The 25,479-nt window shown below is 43.3% G+C and overlaps 3 protein-coding genes across 3 annotated transcripts in view; all 3 read left to right on the top strand.

The window, feature by feature from the left end:
- Nucleotides 1-1,735: 1,735 nt before the first annotated feature.
- On the top strand, nucleotides 1,736-4,284 carry LOC120371437 (C-C motif chemokine 20-like). Its single transcript, XM_039487166.1, has 4 exons — nucleotides 1,736-2,056; nucleotides 2,334-2,448; nucleotides 3,308-3,385; nucleotides 3,751-4,284. Exons 1-4 carry the CDS (start codon nucleotides 1,975-1,977, stop codon nucleotides 3,776-3,778), a joined length of 303 nt encoding a protein of 100 aa, XP_039343100.1. The 5' UTR covers nucleotides 1,736-1,974; the 3' UTR covers nucleotides 3,779-4,284.
- Nucleotides 4,285-7,820: 3,536 nt separating this feature from the next.
- LOC120372307 (C-C motif chemokine 20-like) lies at nucleotides 7,821-10,180 on the top strand. Its single transcript, XM_039489300.1, has 4 exons — nucleotides 7,821-8,091; nucleotides 8,622-8,736; nucleotides 9,284-9,361; nucleotides 9,812-10,180. Exons 1-4 carry the CDS (start codon nucleotides 8,016-8,018, stop codon nucleotides 9,837-9,839), a joined length of 297 nt encoding a protein of 98 aa, XP_039345234.1. The 5' UTR covers nucleotides 7,821-8,015; the 3' UTR covers nucleotides 9,840-10,180.
- Nucleotides 10,181-20,343: 10,163 nt separating this feature from the next.
- Nucleotides 20,344-25,479, top strand: part of DAW1 (dynein assembly factor with WD repeats 1) — a 32,992-nt gene continuing 27,856 nt past the window's right edge. Inside the window, exons 1-2 of the mRNA XM_039486947.1 lie at nucleotides 20,344-20,471; nucleotides 23,142-23,214. Of these exons, the coding sequence (XP_039342881.1) occupies nucleotides 20,432-20,471; nucleotides 23,142-23,214 (113 nt within the window). The 5' untranslated portion in view covers nucleotides 20,344-20,431. The remainder of the gene's footprint in view (nucleotides 20,472-23,141; nucleotides 23,215-25,479) is intronic.

Raw genomic sequence — 25,479 nt, 5'->3', positions numbered from 1 at the left:
AGCAGATTCATACAGGAAAGTATGTGCAAATTTCATGAAAGCTATGTGACTACCATTAAAAAAAAAAGATCTGCAGAATCCTATGAAACACAGCAAACTTGGTTGCATGTACCTGCTCCTTGTCAATACCTGCCATTATCCCAACCCTTGAATACAGGGCTGTTTGGTGGCTCACAGATAGGTGGCATATTTAGGTCCCTCCATGGTTATTAGCCAGATGGTCAGGGATGCAACCTCATGCTCTGGTTGTCCCTAACCTCTGACTGCCGTAAGCTGGGAATGGACGACAGGATATGGATTACTCGATTGCCTGTTCTGGTGATTCCCTCCAAAGCCCCTGTTGGAAGACAGGATATTGGGCTAGTTGGACCATTGGTCTGACCTGGGATGGCTGTTCTTATGTTAAACAATCCAATTTGCCTAAAGATTTGGTAAGTGTTGCCATCTGGATTTATATCCTCTCAAGTGCAGTGTCCAAGCTGCAATTTTAGTAAAACTACATCATAGTATTGATTAGTGCTGATCGATATAACACCCCAGGGAGGGAGCATTTTCAGCAAGAGTAGTAATATTGTTTTATTTTCATCGCACCTGATTGAGACCCATAAAGCACTTATGTTTCAGAGATCATCATAGCTGTGATCCCTTTGCCTGGCATATTGCTGTGCTGACTGCTGGTCAGAGCATTGCTACACACACAAAGATCCCCACACACATTGCAAAGCTACCATAATGCAGTCTAGGATCTGCCCTGCTATGGATGGTAATAGTATGTTATTGGCCCAATGAAAGAGAAAGCATTCACATTAGCAATGAGCAGACATTTAAAAAAAGAAAAATGGAAGACTTAAAAAATATGCTGGAGAGGGTGCAGCTTTTCAGATTTAAAAAAAAATGTTCATGGAAGGTGATGGATTGATAGCCCTGGAGAATGGAAGGAATGTATCCCATGATCAGGATAAGCATGTAACTTTCTTCAAATGTTACTCTGTGCCTGCCAAAATCTCTTACTTTTAACTTGGAGAGAGCATCTCTTCAGATAACACTGTAGTCTAGTCTGCATGCCAATACAGTGTTCTCTGCTACTGAACATATCAGCTGTGGTGGGATACCACTGAGGTGGATGCCTAGTGACTGGGAAATGGACGGAGACCACTAAATTAATGTAACATGCCTTCCAGTGTCATTTGGCAATGTAACAGCTTTCAGTAATAACTCACCCGTATTGGATTTATTTTGTACTGGTGATGTAGGCACTCTGCGGGACACTCGCCAAATGCTTTTCAGGTTATATTTGCTCCAGGTGGATATTCATGAGCCATTGAAATATATAGTGTGACTAGACATGGAACGATGGTAGGATACAATTATTATTTATTGAGCTCCAAACATAAATGAAGACATAATGTACAAGTTACTTTCAATCTAAATCTGATTCAGGTAGAACAGTTTAGACAAACAAACAGGCAGAAGATAAAGGCTGTGTTGTAAGGCAAAACTGAACTCTAAACAGAGTCAGACCTTTTCAAAAATTAGGTTTATTAAATTAGAACTCGGCAAACAAAGACACAGCTCCTATTTGTAACAGCCTTTCTCATTTTCCTCATCTTGCAACTCACTCACCCCCACAAAGTACTCATGTGCTTCACCCACAGAACTATATGCAAGAACAACTTGTATTTCCTTTTTTTTTTTTTTTTGGCCTGAATTTTCTCTCTAACCTAGTTAGAGAAAAAATCCCCAAAGAGCTCTGCTGCCTATGACAACAGCATGGGGCAGGTTAACTTGAAGAAGTGGCTGGCACAATGGAACTGCTGAGGGAAAACCCCATGATGAAAAATGGAACGCACCCAAAGGTGAATTCCCAGCTGGCATTATAAGAAGGCTGTCTGAAGCCAAAGTCAGTAGATCAGAGCAGCCAGTTTTCTGAGACATTTGAAGTCTAGACAATAGTAAAACCTTACTGAACTGAAAATGACCAACTTTATCAGCAGAAGCTTGATCCTGGCTTCTTTGATGGGGCTGCTGCTATTGTACCTGTCTGGCACTTCTGAAGGTGAGTGATCTTTGATTGTTTCATTCCTCTGATTTGATTTCATGGGCTCAGAATATTGCCCTGGAGCATGTCAAGCAAACCGAGGTGTGCCTGTAGGGTGGTAGGAGGTGTCCCAGAGAATTCAAGTATATGGTGGGCAGGACTTTCCTTCCCATTCCAGTGGAATTCAGTGTTCAGGGATTTGTCAATGTTGTATCCTGGGCAGGATTAAATTATTGTCCTAACTTTATTTTTCTCATCCCTAAATAAATATTCCCTTTTTTCCCCTCCATTTCAGCACAAAACAACCAAGATTGCTGCCTCTCTTACTCCAAAGTACGGCTGCCTCGAGGAGTCATAAAGGGCTATACAGAACAGCTATCCAGTGAAGTCTGTGACATCAGTGCTATCATGTAAGTTACTAGTCAGAAGAAATTCAGTCACATGATCAGTACTTTCACTGCCAGGCAAGAATTAGCGTTTGGACTTTTGTGTGATTGGAAACAGAAAAAGATAAAGACAGTTTATAAACTGTCCTTTTTCAAAAGGAAAGTTGTCCTATAAAGTTCACCTAATATACAAATACTCTTAGGTTTTATAATGTACTATTAGGAAGGGACCATTAACTCACATTCTTATAGGATGTCTGTACAAAATAAATACAAACCTCTCTGTTTAGGAATCTAAGAAATGCCACATGGGATCAGACTAGTGGTCCATTTAATCTAGATTGATTTAGCCTCCAACAATGGTTTCAAAAGAACATTTAACACCCCTCCCCTCCATCCCATCCCATAAGGGACACTTAAGCAATACTGTTCTTGTGGGGGAAGTTTCTTCCCAACTCAAAGTAGTTAGTGGAGCTCTTATATCCTGAAACATGAGGGTTGAGATCCCTCATATTTTTTATACCATCTAGTTTAATTGTAGCTCTTCCCACAATTCCAAGAAATATCTAATTGTTGTTTGTATTCAGTTCTTTGCCTCAACATCTGGTACCAATGAGTTCAACATAATTGTGCACTATGTTTAAAAAATATAGAAATCAATTTTCATCAGTTTTAATCGTTGCCTTTTAATTTAATTGGATGTCTCCTTGTGCCCATAGTATGAGTGAGGATGAAAAGGAGTGCCTAATTCGCCTCCTCTATGAAACCTGCTGCTGCTTTGTATGGAGCAGCCATAGAATATGTTTTTATTCTGCTCACTGTAGTCCTAAGGGATTTAATAGAAGGAAGTAACTATAATTGTTTACCATACTTTTCCTTCCAGTTTTCACACAAAGAATGGAATGAAAGCTTGTGCAAATCCAGAAGACCGCTGGGTGAAGAAGCATCTTCTTTGGCTGAGGTAGGAATAGTTAAAAACCTATTAACCTGGTCACAACAAAATGTGTCTGAGTATCCACTGGCAGTAACAGAGCTATATTTTTGCTGGCATTGAGGGGACCAGCTATGCACATGTAGAATACATTTTTGAAAATGTGTGAGTCTCTCTTCCCTCCCTTCTCCTGCTGGACCCGGTTGAAAAATTTTTAAGCCCTCATAGTGCTAGGCATAGGGATAGAAGTTTCATATGCTGGCGTCTCCCACGTGAGAGACCCTGTTATTGACTGATAGCAAGAGCTGTACTGGGGGGAGAGAAATCCAAAATTCACACCATGGCTGAAGTGGTCCCCCACTGTTTATTCATGTGTTCTCTTTTGTTTTTTATAGCCATAAACTCAAGAAGATGTCACTGTAATGTGGGTTTTGAAATGGAACTAGAAACCGAGGTGGCTGCAGAACCTAAACTAGGTTGGAATCATCTTTGTACACGATGTGTGCTTACTGACCATTATTCCTGGCTTCTTTGGAACCATTGAACTACTGAAGTTGATTCATATTGCATCATTTGTTTGCTTGACTTAAGCCTTTTGTTAAAGTTGCTTTTTTCTTTTCTAATATACAATATTTGATTACTGTATAAAGAAGAAAACTGTTTTAAACTATTATACAAAATATGTGCCCTACTGGGTTTAGAGCATTTGGATGTCATTTGTGCTATTTAGCATAAGTAAAATAGATAATTTATTATATTTATTGTTACATCATAGGCATTTTTTGTGCCAAAAGCTGTTCCCTTTTAATTCTAAGTAATGTAATCAAGAACAAATGGATTAAATGTTTTTAGACTACTGTAAAAACGTGCTTGAGGGAAAGTGGAATTTGTGGAAACTTTAAAAATGACATTAAAAATCCAAAATGAGACTTGTTTTGTTGGCAATGTATTGTATACCCTGGAAATCAAAAGCCCTTGTGTTCCAGAACATCAAGACCAGACCATTCTTTACCTATCCGGCATCTGTAAATGACAATGGATGCCTCTTTTGTTTCACTCTACATTTGCATTAGGAAAGTTGTAGACATCATGGTATATATGAACTCTCTCCCACCTCCTGGGGGGGGGAGGGGGGGCAGAAGCAGCTATCTACAGCATATTAGTTCCATGTGACCAGCCGTTCTTGGTCTGATCTTGCCTGAGTCAAATTGAGAGAGTTCCTCTGCCAGTTCCTAAATATATTTAGGAGGAAAAAAAACACCTCAGGGATGGAAGCTACCATCGATCTTTGCTTCTTGATAATGTAATGGGGATGCTGCCACACCCCCTGACAAGGCTTTGAAAACCAAACCAGCCAAATATCAAAAAGCATGTGTAACTGGTCACCTTTTTAGTCCAAGCAGCAACTCTTCAGAGCTGGCTCTCTGGAGGCACCAGGCTTCAATCCACCAAAGATATAAGCACATGTATAACTTTATGCACAGGAGCAGTCCCACCTGCCTGGCTTTCTGCTATAGTTTAAAAAAAGCAGTGCACACATCTTCACAAGATAGTCTCATGGCTTGTTCGCTGGTTGGGGGTGGGTGGCAAGACCTATCCTCAGTGGATTGACCAGGAAGCAGTCTCTTTGAAGAGCACTTTGCAGAGATTTCTTCTCGTTTAGCTCACTCCCACAGGTTAGCCATGCTGCAGTGGGCTACTGGGCGCTGTGCTATGAACTGCTTACAGGAAGAGACCCATGTACCACTCAAGGGCTTGGGCAAGGGCATCAGTTACTAAATGAGTAATAATCCAATTATATGTTGACACAAGCCATGTTCAGTGATTTATTAATTTATTTTGAGATATAATTATAAGCATCTTTCTTGGGCTCTGAGCACATTCACAATAATTATAATACAGTTGCCATTAGTTAGAGCCCATCATGCCCGTAACTTGTTAAAAGGCTGAGTAAGAATGGTTATGTAGACAAGGCCTATATGACTATAACAGTCCTTGACAGGAGCCTCTGTTGAGACTTCAGTGGTGGTGGGATAATTCTTCCCAAGGTGTGGAAACTCTCTGCTTTAAGGGGCAAATCCTGTTGATATTAGTATCAAATTCCCATTGAACTCAGTGGGGGATCACAAGTTACTGGGGCCAGATGCAGGAATTGCTGGGTGAAATCTACGGCCTGCTCTATTCAGAGATCTCCTGTATTTCAATCTTCTTAGAAGCTAGAAAAGATTATCACAATGGTCCCTTCTGGCTATAAATGAGTCTGTCACCACGATCTGGTTCTAACTTACTACTATTAAGAAATCCATCTTCATTGTTGACTTTGAATTTTTGGTTTACTTAAAGATCCTTTGTTTTTTTCTTCATTATATTTCTAGTTCCTATTTTTAATTAAGTCTTATCTGAACTCTGTCTAGACTTTTCCTTTCTAACAGTTTCCTTTGGTTAATTTAATCACTGTTTCATTTCCCCATCTCCCTTTATGTCCTCTGCTTCCTTTCCTGAATGCTAATCTTTTCTCTCAATCCGGATCTGTTCCCTCTTGGCCACCAAAATAGCATCACACCCCCATCTCCCTGAATTTTGGACTTTTGACTAAATATTACCTCAGAGATTCCTTTACAGTATTTAAACCACCAGGAGCATCTGGTGGCAGTTTGACACTTCTCCTCCAAGTCTGTTATTGGTCATTACCCTTTGTTTAAAGCTCTTTAGCCAGATTTCAGTTCCCATTACAGTGGCTTTATCCAAGCCTATTTGAATGATGTTTTCAGCTTCAATTTCATGGGGTTCCATATTCAAAGTTTAACTAAAATCCAAATTGTATGTACTTGTTACTGTTTTCTTTTAATCTGTTTTTAAATGGCTCCCAAGTATAGGTTGGATACATTTTTAACCACAAAATTAATTGTCTGTGATTCTAAAGGAGATGGGATCCAAGAAAGGGAACTGAGATCCCTAGTTTTCCCCTCACAGCAAGGTACCAATGACTGAGACAAGGGCTGTTACTGCTTTTACTGAACATCCTCATGATGATTTTATTATCTATTTTAGTCTATAGAAATTCTTATAGTGCCCTCATTACTAGAGTAGCGCATTAAGCATTGCAACTAACATCTGTCATGGGTAGTTTTGTTCTCTCATCTCCTCTGCGATAGAGAATTGAGAGGCAGAGAAAGGCTTCATTAAATATAATTTTGGAGGCCATCCCAATGTAGGAGTTTCCTGAACCAGAGCTACCAGAATTACAGTTATCATGAGGAGTTATTGTTCACTGTTTTCAGGATAGGGACAGTATCTTCCTGTGTGTTTGTACAGCATCTTTTAGTACAATGATGCCTCACTCTTGACCAAGCACTTGAGTGCTGTGGTAGCTGTACAAATAATAAACAACAGAAGCTGTGGGTGCTCAGCACTTCTGAGAAAACAAGCCATTTAGTTGCCTACATATGGAGTTAGGTGCATAACTTTAGGCACCTCAGCTGCAGCCAAATGCTGCTTGGAGTTGAGGAAGGAACACAAGGGGTGCCCATTGTGCTGGTGGTCATCCTGGCCTCATCTCTGGAATAAAGTAAAATTGGGTTGCTTTATGCTGGCTGCCTATGGCCCAAGTAGCCTGGGATTGGCAACTATATGAGTGGTAATCCTCAAGGAGTTGCTTAAACTGGTTTTAGGGCTGTTTTTTCCCATTGGATTTAAAAGCTCTCAGTGAGTTAATCCCACCTCGCTCCTTTTCAGAGTGTACCCTAACTAGCCACATTCCTTGCAGAGTTCCAACCCTTGCTAATGTGAGAGTAAGACAAACAGGAGAACATGCCAACAGTGATACTTGGAGCTGTACAGGAAGACACTGTTTCCGACCCAAGCAGCTTAGATACAAAGAAGGGACCTAGAACAAAGTGACCCAGATGTGTTTGGGGAGGGCTCATTGGAGAAGTATGTTTTGAGCGAGTATTTGAATGAAGAGGGGGAGAATATTTGGTGCCCGAGAACAGAGTTCCAAATATAAGGAGTGGCCTGGATGAAGGCACGGAGGCCAGCATGGAGATGGGGCAAATAGAAAGAAGGCTTGGGAGGAAGGATGGGCAGCCAGAGGGAGAACAGGAGAAATAAGAGGAGCAAAATGTTGGGTGGGGGGGAAGTTTGCACAGGACCTTGATGGGGAGAGAAAGACGTGTGAGCTTTCTGTGGAAGAGGTGTCCAGGGAAAGGCATTCAAAGCAGTGATGACATGACCCAACTAGAGGTTTGTGAAAATTTAGCAAACAGAGCACTAGCTCATTTCGGTGTGGGCTCTCTGTCTCGTCTGCTGTCACTCATGGCTACACACCCACAAGGGCTCAGGAGCTTTACCCACATAACCATGAGCTCACAGGGTTTTTTATTTCCTTCTCAGCTTAATTTGTTTTCCATCCTTATTGGAGAAAAAAGTCCCCAGAGAGTTGATGCCTATGACGTCATGAAGGAGGTTAACCAGCCGAAAGGAACGGTTGAAGGAAATACCCTCTGAAAGGAGAGTGGAACACACCTTTGTAGGACTTTCCTGAGGTCATGAGCAGACATTATAAGCAGGTTGTCCATGGCCAAAGCAGTCAGTTCAGAGCAGCTGATTTTCTGATATACCTTAAGTGAAGCTTTAAGTAAACTCAACTATTGAGCTGAAAATGACAGGCTTTAGCAGCACGAGCTTTATCCTGGCTTCTTTGGTGGGGCTGCTGTGCCTCTTCTGCACTTCTGAGGGTGAGTAATATTTGCTTTTGGGGCCACATGTCTAGAGGCAGAAATATCGGTAGGGAGTGTGATAATTACATTGAGTAATTTAAGCTGTGAGGGTAGCAGCATGTCTCCTAGGGCATTACACTATTCTGCAGGGCTCTCCCCTCCCCGCTTCTTTCTTTAATTTTATTTTGTAATGAAAAGTGCCAGAGAACAGGTATAGCATGAAAGGTAGCTGTGCAAACTTTTCAGCCAAACTCAACCGATTCTGGACATCACCTCTTAGGTATTGTAGCTCAATCTCTGTGCATAATTAATCTTAGTCACCACTGCTGACAATGCCAGCTGAGGTGTCAGTACTGAACACTGGGGGTTTATTTGCTGCTATTTTTACTTATATATATTTTAAATGATGAGTTTTCCTATCGCTACAGATCTGGCTTAGCCCCACTAAAGGGATTATCACACATCCTTAATTTGAGGTCTTTGTCCCACCTACAGGATGAACATTAATTCTATTTCACTCATTTGTAACACATTTTTCCCCATTCCAGCCCAAAGCAACCAAGACTGCTGCCTCAACTACATGAGAACTGAGCTACCTCGTCGGGCCATCAATGGCTACACGGAGCAGTTATCAAATGAAGTCTGTGACATCGGTGCTATCATGTAAGTTACCAGCTGAAATAGATTTAGTTGCAATGGACCGACTATCTGTACTTATGCCACAAGACTTGGTCTTTTAACCTAAACTGAAGGGGAAATGGCTTTAATCATAAATAAACTTTATTTCCTTACTTGGATCTATGAAATCAAATCCTATAAAATTCATTTAAAGTAGAAATAACTTTTTTACCTATAGGACATAAATATTAGGAAAGTGCTTGACTCACATTCTCATGCAGTATCTGTATGCTGTACATTTAAGTCCCAAGTGTTTTGAAATGCTAAGCAAAGATACAGACAATGGCAAAGGTGCTCCATGCTGGCACTATAAGACATACTTCATATTACTGGAAAATGAATTTCTGTGAAATAGTGATCATTATTCTGAATTGTCCTTTCACAGTTAAACTGAACTCTTCTGCCTCTACTTTTGAGATGAGTACCCATATGATGCATTTTGTTCTATTGAATTAGTGTTCTGTTGAATGCAGTTCTTTATGGCTCAATAGCAGAACCTTATTGTCATTATTCCCTCTACCTTTCCTTCCAGTTTCCACACAAAGAATGGGTTGAAAGCATGTGCAAATCCAGAAGACAACTGGGTGAAGAAGCGTCTTCTTTGGCTGAGGTAGGAATACCTTCAAATCTATTAGCTAGGCCAAACCTGAGTGTGACTAAGTATCCACTGACAGTGGCAGATCTAAGCTCTTACAGGGGACTGGGTGTACAAGCATGGCTGGGCACATTTTGAAAATGTGTCTTTCTCTTTTTGCTTTTCTTGTGCAGAGGAGAAGGGGGTGTTGGGAGCACATTTGTTTTAAGACTGATAGGGTCAGGATGGAGACAGGTGTTCCATTTGCCTCTAACCCCAGATAGGATAATGCCATAGATTGCAAATACTGTAATGGAGAAGAGAAATGCACATTTCAAATCTTTAGCTAAATTAGTTGCTGATGTAAATTCATGCAACACAACTGAGTGCTGTGGAGCTGCACCTGTTTATACCAGCAATGCATTTGGCCCTCTGACTAAAGTAGTACCTGAAGCTTATCCATGCTTTTTCTCTATATTTTTACAGCAAAAAGCTCAAGAAGATGTCAATGTAAGACAGTTTCTGAACTGGAAATAGACAGAGAGGTGGGCTGCAGAACCTAAGCTAGGTTAGAATTGTCTCATTGTACACTGTTGTGTGCTTGCTATCTACTTATTGCTGGCTTCTTCGGAACCATTGAACTACTGAAGTTGATTCATATTGCATCACTTGTTTGCTTGACTTAAGCACTGTGTAAAAGTTTTTTTCTTTGCTACCATATACATTACATGTTTGATTACTGTGTAAAATAGAATATGATGCACATGTATTGGGTACTGTGTGCCCTAATGGGTTTAATGTACAGTGTATTCGTGCACATTAGCATAAATAAAACAGGGTATTTTGTTCATTTCATTTTTTTGTCTAAAAGAGTTTCCCATAATTTCTGGTGGTGTTGAAAAATAACATAGGCTAAAGTGAATATTTAATATAAAGACAATGGATGAAACATAAATATTTACTCCTGAGGGAATTCTGCACCACTGCACATGCGCAGAATTTATGTCCCCCACAGATTTCTTTGCTTCCCCCCAGAAAAATGACTTTCTGACTGGGAAGCAAAGGAAAGACACAAAAGCAGTCATGTGACCCTTCCCACCAGTATGTTTTGGGTGTCCAGGGCAACTGGCAGAGAGGTAAATCACTTTGGGGGAGGACTGGGCTGGTGGCTCCTACCCTGCTAGATCTGGCTGGGGAGGACAGGACTTCCTTTTCCCCTACATGGCATCCAGGGCTGGGTCAGACCCCCCCCCAATTTCTCCCCAGGCTGCAGGAAGCTTTGAAAACTCTCCCCCACCTGCTTCCTGCAGCCATCGCTCCTCAGTTGCAGGGGGAGGGATCACTGTATGTGGAGCTGCTCCCCCATCCACCCAACACCTGTGCATCCAGACTCCCTCATACCCAGACCCTCTCGCTGAGCCTCACCCCCAGAATTCAGAACCCCCCATTATGAGCCCCACTCCTCCTGCACTTGGATCACTGTGATGAGGACCCGGATCCCCACCCCACTGAGCCCCAACCAGCTGCACTCAGTTCCCCTGCCCCAGCATCTGGACCTGCAACTAAGCCCCCCACATCCAGATCCTCCTGCCAAGCTCTATATCCTCCACACCCAGAGCTCCACTGCCTGCTGAGCCCCAACCACCTTCACCTGGACCCCCCCTGCAGAGTCTCATTACTGTTGCACCCAGAACCCCCCAGTAAGTCCCTGTGCATCCAGATCCCCCACTGAGCCACCCGCCCCCAGATTGCCACACACACAACCCTCTCAACCCACAGCTGGATCCCCCCTACTAAGCCCCTCTATACTTGGATCCTGCCTTGCTGAGCCTGCCTACCCACACCTGGTGCACTTGGCATGGAAGGGCAGGGTACTGGGGTGTTTCTGGGGCAGGCCCGGTCCTTGTGCTGTGTCAGGGTTGGGTGCAGCCTCACTGCAGAGTCTGTGTCTCCGGGGGGAGCTGCACAGTGATCTCCCACCTCTGCGCAGCCAGTGGCCTGTGCTCCCCACTGACACACTGGAGCCTCCACATTTATTTGACAAACAAAATTTGTAGAATTTTAAAAAATTGTGTGCAGAATTATTTTTTTTGGCACAGAATGCCCTCAGTAGTAGGTATTGTATGTTTAAAATGCAAAGGTTTGAGAGGGAAAACATGGTGATCATGAATGTGATGATAAAACATTGGATTAGCTACCCCCTCCCCAAAAGCTGCTGATATGAATACATACTCCTGAAATAAAACATTTTTTGTTCATGAATATCCAGATCACTGTTCCTATGCTCCTGGAATTATACTTCTCATTGCCATGCATCCAGAAGTGTAAATTAAATACAATGGCTCCCCCTCCCCTTACCCATTCTGTTTGCCTCATGAAGGCAGTGGACATGGGGAGTGGGGGAAATCTTACAGAAGAACTGATGTCTACTGTATATTTGTTCCACATAACAAATTGTTCTGAGCACAATTGTGCCTCAGTCAAACAGAGGGAGTTTATCTGTTACCATATTTGGTTTGTATCACAAAAGTTCAGGAATGAGAAGCACAGCAGATCTTTACATGCACTATCAGCCGAGAGGCTATGGTGTGACTAGCCATGGAAATAGTTACCTGCCCATCACAAGAGGTGGTCCCTGAAGGTGGGTGTTGAAGTACAGCTTGTGCTGTACCTGTTCTGTGGATAGAAGACTTCTATTCCTGGGCCAGTTAATCAGGCTAAATGCTAACCGTCATATGGAGAAGTGCAAGAGGACTTCCTGTGGTGCTGCCACTAGTTCCCCACTAAGCATGTTTATGCTACCTATATAATCTATGTTATTAGTACAGTAAGGAGCCCAATCTTTCTTTTCCCACATGGAAGAACAAAACAAAATGTTATTGCCCTGTGGACTGCGCAGGTCACCTCAGAGCCCCCAGTAGGCTGTTCATATGGCTTCTCTGACTGATCAGTCAGTGTTGCCATCTCTTATGATTGTATTGAGTCTCTCAATATTTGGTATGTTTCTTAAAGTCCCAGCTCCTGGAATCCTTTGATTACATGAGAATCTCAACTTTCATTTTCTTTAAAAAGTGATTTTTTTCTAGCCCTCATGGTTGCAGAGAAAAGCCTGAAAACATGACTTGAAATCAAAAGGCAAATAAAAAGAACCCAAAATGTATTATTTTAAGCCAATCTCATGATTTGTGGGGAGGGGGAGCCTGACTCAAGATTTTTGAACACTTGAGGTTGGCAATACTGCAGTTCCAAGGTAATGTCCCTAAAATGGAGCAATTTGCAACAGACACCACTTGCAGTCATAGGATATGATGACTTGAGCTATCAGATACAGTAGAACCATATCAGGGTTACAAATGCAGAGTTACAAACTGACCGGTCAACCACACAGCTCATTTGGAACTGGAAGTAAACAATCAGCTAAAAGCAGAGAGAGAGAGAGAGAAAGCTAATACTGTACAATTCTGTTAAATGTAAACTATTAAAAAAAAATTAAGGGAAAGCAGAATTTTTCTTCTGCATAGTAAAGTTTCAAAGCTGTATTAAGTCAATGTTCAGCTGTAAACTTTTGAAAGAACAACCATGACATTTTGTTCAGTTACATACATTTCAGAGTTACGAACAACCTTCATTCTTGAGGTGTTCATACCTCTGAGGTTCTACTGTAGTCAAAACATTGCAGTCATAGTTCATAAGTAGCTTTGCCTATTTTTCCCTTCTCTGTGCCTAGTGGAGATGGACCCAATTGCCAACAAATATTAGAGAAGAGTTTGCCTCTTGATGTTGTCATAGCCTGTTCAGATATCACAGTAATGGAAACTGATAGATACATAGATATCCTTAATTACAGAACGCTGACCCCTGTCCCTTGTAAGAAGAAAGAGTTAATACAGCATGAACACCACTAGAAAGTGTTTAGTTGAAGGATGCACTGACCCGAGTGTAACAAACATAACACACATGCCCTCAATACTGCCTGGGACCTTTAGGCACTGTGCAATACAAATAATAATCTCTTCCATAGTGGAGTAATACCTGCCGTAAAGCCATGGGAAAAGAAAGTCCTTGGGTGTTGTGCACAATATCACCTTATTTCAAAGTCTAGCTTCTCATTCCCTTTTGGATGGTAGAGATAAGTAAAAATGTGGCTAATTCCTATGGTTACCAGGTTTCTTCTAAAATGAGTAGCTGCGAACTGTGCTCAAGTCTGCTGGTGGAAACAGTAGATAAATCGTTCATCAAGTATGCATACAATAACCTTTCAAGTGAAAGTAGATGTATGTGTCAACGTCTAGCCAGAAACAATCTCTTTGCACCACAGTAGGCTTGGTATAAGTCTAATGAAATCACCTATAAAGTGGGGAAATGGGAGCCTGAAAGATATAGAAAGAGACAGCCCTGCATCAGGAGAGCAGACGACATTAGCTTGGTAAACTTCACTTAGGGTGACCAGATGTCCCAATTTTACAGGGACAGTCCTGATTTTTGAGTCTTTTTCTTATATAGGCTCCTATTACCCTCCACCCCCTGTTCCAATTTTTCACACTTGCTCTCTGGTCACCCTAACTTCACTACTCACTCAAACATGGCAGTTCCTGGTTGCAGAAGGACTCTTTTTGATAGACCAGGATGTCAGAAATAGAAATCAAAATGGTCATGCATAGCTCCAAAAATGCCTGCTTTGGCACGCTATTCTATGGCTGTAACAGACTTAGTCAAAGTATGTATACACTCTAGAGCTGGTCAGAAAACAATTTCTGTTCTATGGGAAATTCTGACATTGATTTAATTCCCAAACAGAACAAAAAGTCAAAATTTCATAATTTTTCACAGGACAGAAATTCTGAATAATTTTGATTGAGACATTACAATATTTTGTTTTTAATATTTGAATCGTGCTTTGATAAAGTCAAAATGTAAAAACACTATAAAATTATACAAAAATAGATGAGTATAATCTATTACAATTGAGAATTTTATAGAATATTAAAATATTAATGAAATTTATCAAAATGATAGGAAAAAGTAAAAACAAATAGTTTTGACTATTGAAAATTTAATCGCAGTTGACACATTTCCATTTTGATTTCAATGAAACTGCATTTTCTGACAGAAAACTATTTTGTTGAAAGTTTTTTGCCCTTTCATGAATCAGTTAGCTGTGGTGCCTCCCACGGGGGGGCTGCAGTTCTCATACTGCCAATGCATACGCAGGCAAAATACCCAGTGTGCATAATAACCATCTCTTTTCCTTATTTAGAAAGTGCATCAGGATTGCTCATTGACCATCATCTTCCCTGTTGTGGGCCCGCACAGGCTTCAACCATGGAATGGCTGAGCAAACACTCTGCAGATGGGCGTAGTGTGCCAGCCTTGCTATCCTGAGTGCGTAGCACCGAGCTCCCATTGAGCAGGAGCCTCCATTCCTTTCTGATTTGGACCATAGAAGGAACAAGGGAGGAAGCTATGAATTATCATAGGAGGTGGTAAGTTATTTATTTTATTGATGGCCCAGAGCCTTCTCTGCTCCTTGCCCGTCTGCTTAGCAGCCAAGTGGGATTAAGAAAGTGGGGAAGCTTCCCTATATAAAAGCATCTAGAAAGGGAAGCTGCCTGAGAAATCAGGCAAAGAGGGAGGGAACTAGGAATTTGTTGAACTAGTCTGACTGGGTGGAGAAGGATGAACAAGTGCCCAGGGCTGGAGGAAGTGGGAAGAGCAGAAGGGGAAAGCATGATGTTCTTTTGAGAGGACTAGCTCTAGCTCATGCTAATTGCACCACACATGCACACGTTTACATGCACAGAAGAAGTTGGTTATGTTTTTCGTACACAAAGAGCAAACATATATTTTTAGACTTTTTTTTAGATTAGAAGAAACAACAGCACATAAAAAACAGAAGTTGAGTGTCCAGAATGGAGCACAGTTTGTGTCCTGTGTAACATGCTATCAATTCTGATGCACATAATGGCAACTACCGATGCAGACAGCAGATGCCTAGAAATTGTAAGGTGCATTATATAGAAATGCAACTGTTAATTATATAGCTACATATATCACAGGTTATAGCCATGATTAACATAGCTGAAATGTGAACAGACTAAGAAAACTTCCTGAATCTCTGATGGGGCACAAGGGAAGTGTTTGTTTGTGTGTGTGTTTAGAGGGCACTGGGAGTGGGGAATTCCATTCCTAAACAAACAGCACTATAAATTTCCTTGGACAAAACTCCCACTGGCCATTTTAGTTAACCAGGCAGAAATACGGAAGTGTCATTATGCAATCTTTCTGAATTCATATGGGAGGGGACAACATACAGATAAAGAAGGAAGGGGATGGCCCATCATGTTCTTCCACTATGGCTACTAAACCCCCCCCTCCACCCCCGAAAAAGCTCATTACACCCATGACTAACACAGCAGAAATAGGAAGTGGCTTTTTAAAATCTTCCCCTTGCTCAATTTACCCTAGGGATTTCATGATTTAGTTCAGAATACCACAGAGTGACCTACTTGACAGCAAGTGGGTCATGATACAACTTTAAATCAGGAAGCCTAAAAACCACTCTTCTCTACAAGCAAGGTTAGATTTGAGTAAGAAACACTTTCTTCTTTTCCCTTAGAGTGACACTTTGGCTTAAGTACAGAGAGATTTTTTGTAATGTGAACTGAACTGGTAGAGAGTTAAAGAGGTACGGGGCCTCAGGGGGATATTGCTCATTGTAGTTGCATTATTTCCCCCTCATACAGTCAAATTCAGCTGGTTCCCAGTGCTCTAGATGGGTTTATTGCAGCCTATCAAAGGTTTTTAAATACTGACAGGTGACAAGGCTTATCAAGCTTTTTGCCTTTCATATGCTAAAAGGCTAAATGCAACACAGGCTAAAATGCAAAAGCTGTGCACAAGAAGTTAATCTTGCATGCTGATAATGTCGATACTTTTGATCTCTCTGCATAACAGCTGATCGCTTCATCCATAGATTAAAACTAGTTCAAGGTTGTCTCAGCAGTGCATAGTTCCTTCCAGTGTAGGTATTTTAAATTTCGAGCAATGTATGTGGGTCTTTTGAAACTGGCTTTATATACCAAGAGGCTCTCTGCCAGTGGTTCTCAAACTTTTGTAGTGGTGACCCCTTTCACACAGCAAACCTCTGAGTGTGACCACCTCTTTATAAATTAAAAACACTTTAACACCATTATAAATACTGGAGGCAAAGCAGGGTTTGGGGTGGAGACTGACAGCTCGCGACCCCCTGAGGGGTCCCAACCCCCAGTTTGAGAATCTCTGCTCTCTGCAGACACTAAAAACCCCATAGCACTGAGTTTGCCAAGTGTTTCTAGCTAATATTTCTCCTCCTAATATTGTGCAATAGTTGGCTATTGCCCTCCACCCAGAGGTGAAAGTAAGGCGATATGGGCTGGTACGCCGTACCAGTAAAAAGTGGCTGCCGGTACCGGCCTGTACGCAGCTGACATTAAAGGGCTGCTGCGGCAGTGCTTTAAGCAGGGTCCTTAAAGCACTGCCGTGGCAAAGGACCCTGCTTAAAGCGCTGCAGTAGCGGTGGCCAGAGTCCCGGGCCCTTTAAATCACCACTGAAGCCCTGGGTAGTGCGGGCAACACAGATGGGCTGGCTGGGGGACACTGACCCCCAGCCCCGCCCCTTCTGCCTGAGGCCCCGCCCCTTCTGGGGGCCCGGAGCCAGCCCCCGTACCAGTAAGCATTGAATGTTACTTTCACTCCTGCCTCCACTCCACAGGTGGCTGCATTTTTGAAATGCTATATGCATACAGTACTGTCTCCAACACAAACTTCAGTTAGCTGAGCTGTGTGCTGGGTAGTTCCAGCCTGTGGAGTAGCAGTGAAGATGTTCCTGGTTAGTTAGGGTTCTTCTAGTTACTAATGTTTGTTTTGTTTGTTGTTTTTGTTTTTCTCAGGCCAATCTAGCCCCTGATGTGACAAATCAACTATTCCATCTAGCTAATCTCCCTCGATCCTAAAATTTTAGATTGTAATACCAATGGCACTGAATCCCCTGTTAACTTTTGCATAGACATATGACACACAGCATCTTGAAACAAGCATATTTCTCAAGAATAACACAGTAATGAGGGAACAACAGAATGAGAATAATTCAAAAAAGGTCCGAGATGTTTGCATTAGATGATTTCAATGGAGTTCCAAATACTCCTGACTTTACACCATTGGAAGAGAAGAATTAGGCCCTCAGTGTTAACAAATTTGGGAGGTAAATATAAGTGGGTGTGTTGGGGAGAGCAGAATGGGAGGCGTTAATCTGGGAAACTGTTGTTTATTTCAATATTGAAACAACATTTCTATTGAAAGGATAGCAAAAACGTATAAATGTAAAAATGCAAACTTGGATAGAATGCAACTGATAAGTAAATAGAAAGGGCTGTTGAGAACCTAGGGGACATAGAGGCTGTTCAAAGAAAATTCACTCTATACAGTTATGTGGCAAGAGTTAATTGGAAGGAGACTCTGCTTCCGATAAATCTAAAATTATTGTTTTTATTGAAATTATCTTCTTATCCACCCCCACAATAAATGACTTTCTAATTACAAATAAGACAATGGAAAAAATTAAAAACAAGCAAACAAATCCAAACAAAAAGCAAAGAAACCCCAGGCACTCAAGTAAACCTGGAATTTGCTATTGTATCATATTTCCTAACATTCATACACCAAAGGACTGTCTTAAAAGGATAAACTGCAGGGAGCTGTAAGGATGTTTTGAAAAATTCATGGGGTATTGAACTCTGACCTATACTATACTTATGTTGACATATTAGATTGGCCTTTCATGTGCTGAGATTTTTTTTTAAAAGCAAAACATGTCCACTGCTTCCCCCTGTTGATGCTCTGAGTTATTTCTGCATAACCCTTTTACCATATTTACCACAAATCATCATCCTTTCATGATTCCTTGCTGATTATCTCTGTTCATACTATATATTTTAAAGTCTTCCTCTTCTGTCTCTGACCAGGGTTTTGACTTTTGAGCTTTACTTGGTTTCTTAAATTACTGGCATTTTCTTTAGGCATTTAGTAGCTGCTTGGTTTCCAAGTAGCTTTTAAATATGTATTAGATTGGTGCTCCTGCCTCTTTAGAATGCAGAGCAACTGAAAAGTGATAAAAGTATCGAATTCTTCATCATCAGGGTCCAATCCAGCAGCCATTATCAGAACAGTCCAATTGTCTTTAATCAATGCTTGTGTGACTGAATGAGCTGTGAGGACTGGGCCCCAGTTCTGGTGTGAGTTCCTATTTCTCTTTCTTTTAAATTCATTGTTGTCCCTCCATCCTGGTGATAAAGTAGAGTAAGTATCACTCAGTCTGTACTCACCATGATTAGGGATATGGAACAGCTGCCATATGAGGAGAGATTAATAAAACTGTGATTTTTTTCAGCTTGGAAAAGAGATGACTAAGGGGAGATATGATAGAGGTTTATAAAGTCATTAGTGGTGTGGAGAAAGTAATATGGCAATGTTATTTACTCGTCATAACACAAGAACTAGGGGATACCAAATGAAATTAATAGGCATCAGATTTAAAACAAAACAAAATGAAGTATTTTTTCACATAACATAGTGTCAACCTGTGGAACTCCTTGCCAGAATGTTGTGAAGGCCAACCCTACAGCAGGGTTCAAAAAAGAACTGGATAAGTTCATGGAGGATAGATCCATCAGTGGCTATTAGCCAGGATGGACAGGGATGGTGTTCCTAGCCTCTGTTTGCCAGAAGCTTGGAATGGGCGACTGGATGATCACTCGATGATTACCTGCTTTGTTCATTCCCTCTGGGGCAGCTGGCATTGGTCATTGTCGGAAGACAGGATACTGGGCTAGATGGACCTTTGGTCTGACCCAGTACAGAGCCGTTGTTATGTTATGTTCTTATCTAAAGTATCTGGTTTAAGAAACTGTAATTTTCTCTCTTCTGTGCAGGTTTACTTTGTTACATTGCCAACTACAAAGTAAAACTGGGAAATTATTGAATACAATGTCCTGCATCCCCGTTAAATTATGACCAGTTCATCTATATTTTCTGCACTGTTATCCTCTTCTGTCCTTAAATTAGTTTTAAATATATTTTCACTCTTGAAGAAATGGTATAAACATATAGGGCCCAATCTTATCCTTGGTTACCTAGTGACATCACTGAAGTCAGTTGGGGGTGGTGGTGGTGGTGGTGTGTGTGTGTGTATGTGTGAGAAAGATGACAAAATCTGGCACACTAATTTCTATGATGCTCTTTTTTGTTTTTCTTACAGGTAATATGCTGCACTTTTTTTGTTGTTGTATTAGGTACAAAGAGAGGGATCCTCTACAACCAGACTTCCCTGTAACTTTCGTACCTGGACAAGGCATCCTGTCTGAGCTTTTAATTTAGCAGGCCATTTTATTGCCCTTAATATTTTCTGTGCCCAAATATCTTTGTGCAGAAAGACAGAGACTAAAAGCTGAACAGACAATGCCCTGAAAGGTCTGTCTAACCCCCCGGTGTATTAACATGACACTAGCCATAGCTTTGGGGGGCAGCAGGGGGGGTGCTGGGGGCGGGGCTGCACAAGGAAAAGCTGCGGGGAGTCCGTGGATGTAGCGCTGGGGCTCACGGGCCAGGCTGGCGCACGCTGGGGCCCGAGGGCGCTCCCCGTGCTGCGCTGGGCGGCTTCGCCGGGGGGTGGCACGGTGCGATGGGGAGCAGGACATTCCCCACGTGGAGACGGGCCAGTGCCGCCTGAGGGCGTCAGGGCGGCTGGGGCTGGGGATGGGGATGGGGATGGGTCCCGCCCCCGACACGCCTGTGGGGCGGGGGCGCGGCCCGCGGAGCCCCAGCTCGCTGCTCCCCGGGCTCCGCCCCTCCCCTCCCCTCCCGGACCTGTGCGAGCCCCGCGCGCAGCCCAGCGTCCCAGGCACAAGCGCATTTTAACCTCCCCTGGCGCGGATCGGGGCCGCTCTAGTCTGCTCCCCAAAGCGCTGCCCTGCCGGGCCAGCCGCAGCCGCGCCTGCGCACTGCGGGCGGGTCTGTTTGGCTGGTTTCTATGGTAACGAAGCCGGCGCTTGGGCTTCGGCCTGTGGGAACAAGATGAAGCTGAAGCGGCTCCTGCTGCGATATTACCCGCCGGGTGCGGAGCGGAGCGGGGCGGGGGGCACAGGGTGCTGTGGGGAGCAGAACTTCAGGATGGGGGTGGGGCGGAGGCGGTGACTGGGGGAAGAGCCGCAGGGTGGCGGGGGGGAGGGCAGAGAGGAGTGACTGGGGGAAGAGCTGCAGGGTGGCGGGGGGGAGGGCAGAGAGGGTGACTGGGGGGAAGAGCTGCAGGGGGGCGGGGGGAGGGCAGAGAGGGTGACTGGGGAAGAGCTGCAGGGTGGTGGGGGAGGGCAGAGAGGGTGACTGGGGAAGAGCTGCAGGGTGGCGGGGAGGTCAGAGAGGGTGACTGGGGAAGAGCTGCAGGGGCGGGGAGGGCAGAGAGGGTGACTGGGGAAGAGCTGCAGGATAGGGGAGGGCAGAGAGGGTGACTAGGGGAAGAGCTGCAGGATAGGGGAGGGCGGAGGGGGTGACTGGGGAAGAGCTGCAGGATAGGGGAGGGCGGAGGGGGTGACTGGGGAAGAGCTGCAGGATAGGGGAGGGCGGAGGGGTGACTGGGGAAGAGCTGCAGGATAGGGGAGGCGGAGGGGGTGACTGGGGAAGAGCTGCAGGATAGGGGAGGCGGAGGGGTGACTGGGGGAAGAGTATCAGGATAGGGGAGGGCGGAGGGGGTGACTGGATCTGTAAGAGCAACAAAGGATAGGGGCACCTTAGGGGAGGGGCATGACTGGGGGAAGAGCCGTCAGAGTGGTGGGGAGGGTAGAGGGGGTGACTGGGGAAGAGCTGCAGAGTGGTGGGGAGGGCAGAGGGGTGACTGGGGAAGAGCCGCAGGGTGGCGGGGAAGAGCTGCAGGGTGGCGGGGAGGGCAGAGAGGTGACTGGGGAAGAGCTGCAGGGTGGCGGGGGAGGGCAGAGAGGGTGACTGGGGAAGAGCCGCAGGATAGGGGAGGGCAGAGAAGGGTGACTGGGGAAGAGCTGCAGAGTGGTGGGGAGGGTAGAGGGGTGACTGGGGAAGAGCTGCAGGGGTGGGGAGGGCGGAGGGGTGACTGGGGAAGAGCTGCAGGGTGGGGAGGCGCAGAGGGGTGACTGGGGAAGAGCCGCAGGGTGGCGGGGGGAAGGGCAGAGAGGGGTGACTGGGGGGAAGAGCTGCAGGGGGGCGGGGGAAGGGCAGAGAGGGGTGACTGGGGGGAAGAGCCGCAGGGTAGTGGGGGGAGGGTAGAGAGGAGCTGATGGGGGGTGGGTAGTTGGGAACAGAGGAAGGGCTCAGTGTTGTTGGAATGGGAGGAGGAGGAAGCAGATGGGAGAAGGAGTCAGGAATGAATGGGTAGCAGAGGAGGCGCACGGGACTCTGGCAGGGCTGCCCGGCTCCAGGCTGCCTTCACAGAAACCTTTGTACTTGTCATCTCTCCTGCTATGAAGATGGTTTAGCTATTCCCTCTGCCTTTTATCTGAATCTCCCGAGCAATCATTTCTGTGCCTGTTCATGGGACTGTTATGTATTTATATTGCTTTAGCAGTGGGGCCCTTAGTCATGGACAAGGACCCCACTGTACACATGGAACAAAAGATGGTCCCTGCTCCTAAGAGCTTAGCCTGTCCTGTGTACCCTGACTCTCAGCAGCATTGCAAAATGTCTGAAGGGGAAAATCTTCCCAGTGCTGTTGGTTTTTTGCTTTTGCAATTAAAAATATTTGTATTACTGCAAATTTACATAATGTGTGGTTGGGGACATGTTTTCCCCCTTCCCTAATTATTTCCAGTGACTGCATAACAATCCTGAAGAGATTTATTACCTTAGCTGCAGGAGGTTTTGAGTCAACATAACTAAAGGGATGTTGTGGACTAAATATAACCCCCTGTTAATTCTGGTGTAAATATACCAGTATTAACTGGGGTTTATACCACTGAGCCCAGTGGAGTTACACCTGTGTCAAACTGATGTGAAAGAAGAACCAGCCCCCAGGGAAATGGCTGCAAAGGAAATGTAAACCTATTGTAGGAAATTCAATACTTAAAATTTTTTGTGGCTTATCAATGTAGTCTTGACAGAAGCATTGAGGTAATATGTGCTTTACTGTAGGAAACAATCTTGGCAGGAATTTGATAATAGAATAGAGTTTGGTGTCAGTCTGTTTAGGAACCTTCTTTCCTCTCTTTTTCTGGGATCAACTTTCTCTGATAAATAGTTAAAAATGAAAAATGGAGATAAGGAGGCTCAGAATGTCAGGAAAGGATAAATCCTTCTTGCCAAATTAAACATTTGCTCACAAACCTGGCAAAATGCACAAGTAGATAAAAAATCATCTAGAATAGCCCTTCCTGCCGAATGCCAGACAGCCGCAGAATGCTCTAAATATCTTCTTTAAACAGGAAGTGATGTGGCCAAACATCTTAATTCTAAAGTTCAAAATACATCTTTTAAAAGTGTCAGAGTCTACCCAAACCTGGATATGCAATTTTATATGCAGTTCTGCATGTAGACTTTTGCAAATAGAGAAGTTAACATAGCAGATGCACTCTGCCAATCTCAAAAAAGAAATGCTGTGATCCTGATTCTGATTTTGATAAGAATGGTGTAAATCAAGAGTATCTCTATTGAAGTCAATGTTGCTATATCAATGTAAATGTCAGCTAGTATGCACCCCCCGCCCAAAAAAACCCAGCAGCCGTGATGAACTTCTAATTTAGAATTATTTATTGTTTCTTCAAAGGCATTATTTTGGAATATGTTCAAGGTGGTGAATTGAAGACCAAATCCATAGATTTACTTGATCTCAGTCCTGGGTAAGTATTGTATTATTATTTTAGACAGCAGAACTATACCTTATTTTACAGGCTAACTTAATAGTAGGTTATGTACAGCTCTGTTCAGTTGTTGTCCCAAATCATGTTTACAAACTTTTTCTCTTATGGGTTAACTTTTGTTCTCTTAATATTTCTGATTATTTGAGGGCATTAAGAAATCCTACATTCTGACTGATCATTCTGCTGTTGCAATTCTTGGTGCAGTGTCAGGAGGTGGAGGTGGGAACTGCTTTTGTTTACAGACCTGTCACATCAAGGCATGTCCACAAACTGTGTTTACTAACCAGCAAAAATGCAGAATTTTCTGTTGCCACAAATTAATGTTGTAATTAATAACATTTAGCACTTCTGTACAGTAGCACCTTTTATCTTCAGAATGTTTTTCATCAATGGGCCTGATTCTGCTCTCAGTTACACTGCTTGAAATCAGCTGTGCCAAAGACATTTGAATTACACTGGTATAAATGAGTTCAGATTCAGTCTCACTAATTAATTAATCCTCACAACAATACTGTGAGATAGGTATGTAAAATACTATTAATAATCCCCATTTATCTAGATGGGTAAACTGAGTGCCTGCTCCTGTTGAAGTTAATAAGAGTTTAGCCAGTAGCAGTGGGTTCTATGGAAGAAAGGTGTATGGCCTGATTTTCAGAAGTGCTGAGTGCCCGCAACTACCACGAGGTCAGTAGGAGCTGTCAGTGCTCACCATCTCTGAAAATAGGTCCATTGCTATGACTACTAAGGAAGTCTGTTTCACAGCCAAGTTTAGAATGAAGACAGGGGACACTGGGGTAACACAGGGGACATGGATATCCTTATCAGAGGCCAAATGGAACCTAACTATGGGTAGACAGATCATCAGGAGCCTGCAGCTCTGGTTCTCAAAGGGTGGAAGACACCAGCCTGAAGATCTGTCTCTTCTGTGAAGAATGTGACACATTCACCACAGTGATCAATTGAAGGAATATAATAGTCTGGCAAGGTAGCAGTTTGCATGGGGGAAGGAGGAGGGATAGCTCAGTGGTTTGAGCATTGGCCTGCTAAACCGAGTGTTGTGAGTTCAATCCTTGAGGGGGCCATTTAGGGATCTGGGGAAAAAATCTGTCTGGGGATTGGCCCTGCTTTGAGTAGGGGGTTGGACTAGATGACCTTCTGAGGTCCCTTCCAGCCCTGATAGTCTATGATTAGACATCACACCAACTGAGAGAGTTCTACTGGATGCTACTGTGAGGAGATAGAAAGGTGCTCCACAAACCCATGTACATGGGTATTCACCATTCTGGTTGGTAGTTTTGCTCACTGACCTTCAGGTGATTTATGCAATCTATGGTTGAGTGCTAGCACCTCTGTGTGCCACTGAGTCCTATAGAGAAGATAATCAGACTTCATGCTGATTTCAGCCATTTCCTCTCCCATCTGTTTCAGTTGCTTCAGGTGCCTCAGATCATTAAGTCTGGTGGCTGCCAGGCACAAGAAATAATATATTATGAGAGCCAAGGGCCATATTACACTGCTGATGGTAGCTGTCAGTGAACTAATTGAAATCAGCTGACTCTGTCTGGAAGTGGTGCAGAGGCAGAAGTCAGATATGCCCCAGCACCAGTAAGGAGGACACCAAAATCGACAAGATTCATTAGATTTAGTCCACAAAGAAATAAGACAGATCCAGTGCTGATATTGGTAGAATAGTGTCTCAATTGAAACACATGAATTGATGGGTAGGGTGGCCTGCACATTTATAATTTTCACTCCAAACTCAAAGATAAGGCTTAGTGTATGACTGAACCTCTGGGAGCTTTTCTCAATACTCTGGATAAAATCCAACAAGTCACGTTGCTTACAGGAAGATATAGTTGTCTCATCTGAGCCAACATCAGCATACACACTGAAAGGCCAGTAATCTAGAAAAACCCAGCTGCGAAATCTCCTGTAGAACCTGATGGTTTGTATACCAAATATGCCAACAGAACATTAAGCCTACCCAGTAAGACTACCCATGGACATATGGATTACTTACAGCAGTAAGAGCTGCAGAATTAGGCCTTAGATTTGTGAAAACATGTAAAATAGTTACATTTTATAAACATGATTTCTGTTTGTGAACTTTAATTTTTTGTTCATTTTGTTGCCCCTTTTTGACCTGAGTGACTAGTCAAAGTTTGGGGCCTTGTAGGTTAATCCAGATGAGAGAAGAAATTGGTGATGGAGTCTGGTATTTTCTTTGATGTAATCTTGTTTATT

The sequence above is a fragment of the Mauremys reevesii genome, linkage group 9, assembly GCF_016161935.1.
Source record: "Mauremys reevesii isolate NIE-2019 linkage group 9, ASM1616193v1, whole genome shotgun sequence".
Lineage (NCBI taxonomy): Eukaryota > Metazoa > Chordata > Testudines > Geoemydidae > Mauremys > Mauremys reevesii.
Note: the sequence above shows the minus strand (reverse complement) of the source record. Positions and strands in the feature narration are given on the sequence as shown.

What these genes read in the sequence shown, in the direction of transcription:
- LOC120371437 (XM_039487166.1), top strand. Translation starts at nt 1,975, where the DNA reads ATGACCAACTTTATCAGCAGAAGCTTGATCCTGGCTTCTTTGATGGGG. An exon ending in CCTGTCTGGCACTTCTGAAG is followed by an intron (nt 2,057 to 2,333) that starts GTGAGTGATCTT and finishes CCTCCATTTCAG; the next exon opens with CACAAAACAACCAAGATTGC. An exon ending in TGTGACATCAGTGCTATCAT is followed by an intron (nt 2,449 to 3,307) that starts GTAAGTTACTAG and finishes TTTTCCTTCCAG; the next exon opens with TTTTCACACAAAGAATGGAA.
- LOC120372307 (XM_039489300.1), top strand. Translation starts at nt 8,016, where the DNA reads ATGACAGGCTTTAGCAGCACGAGCTTTATCCTGGCTTCTTTGGTGGGG. An exon ending in CCTCTTCTGCACTTCTGAGG is followed by an intron (nt 8,092 to 8,621) that starts GTGAGTAATATT and finishes TCCCCATTCCAG; the next exon opens with CCCAAAGCAACCAAGACTGC. An exon ending in AAGCGTCTTCTTTGGCTGAG is followed by an intron (nt 9,362 to 9,811) that starts GTAGGAATACCT and finishes ATATTTTTACAG; the next exon opens with CAAAAAGCTCAAGAAGATGT.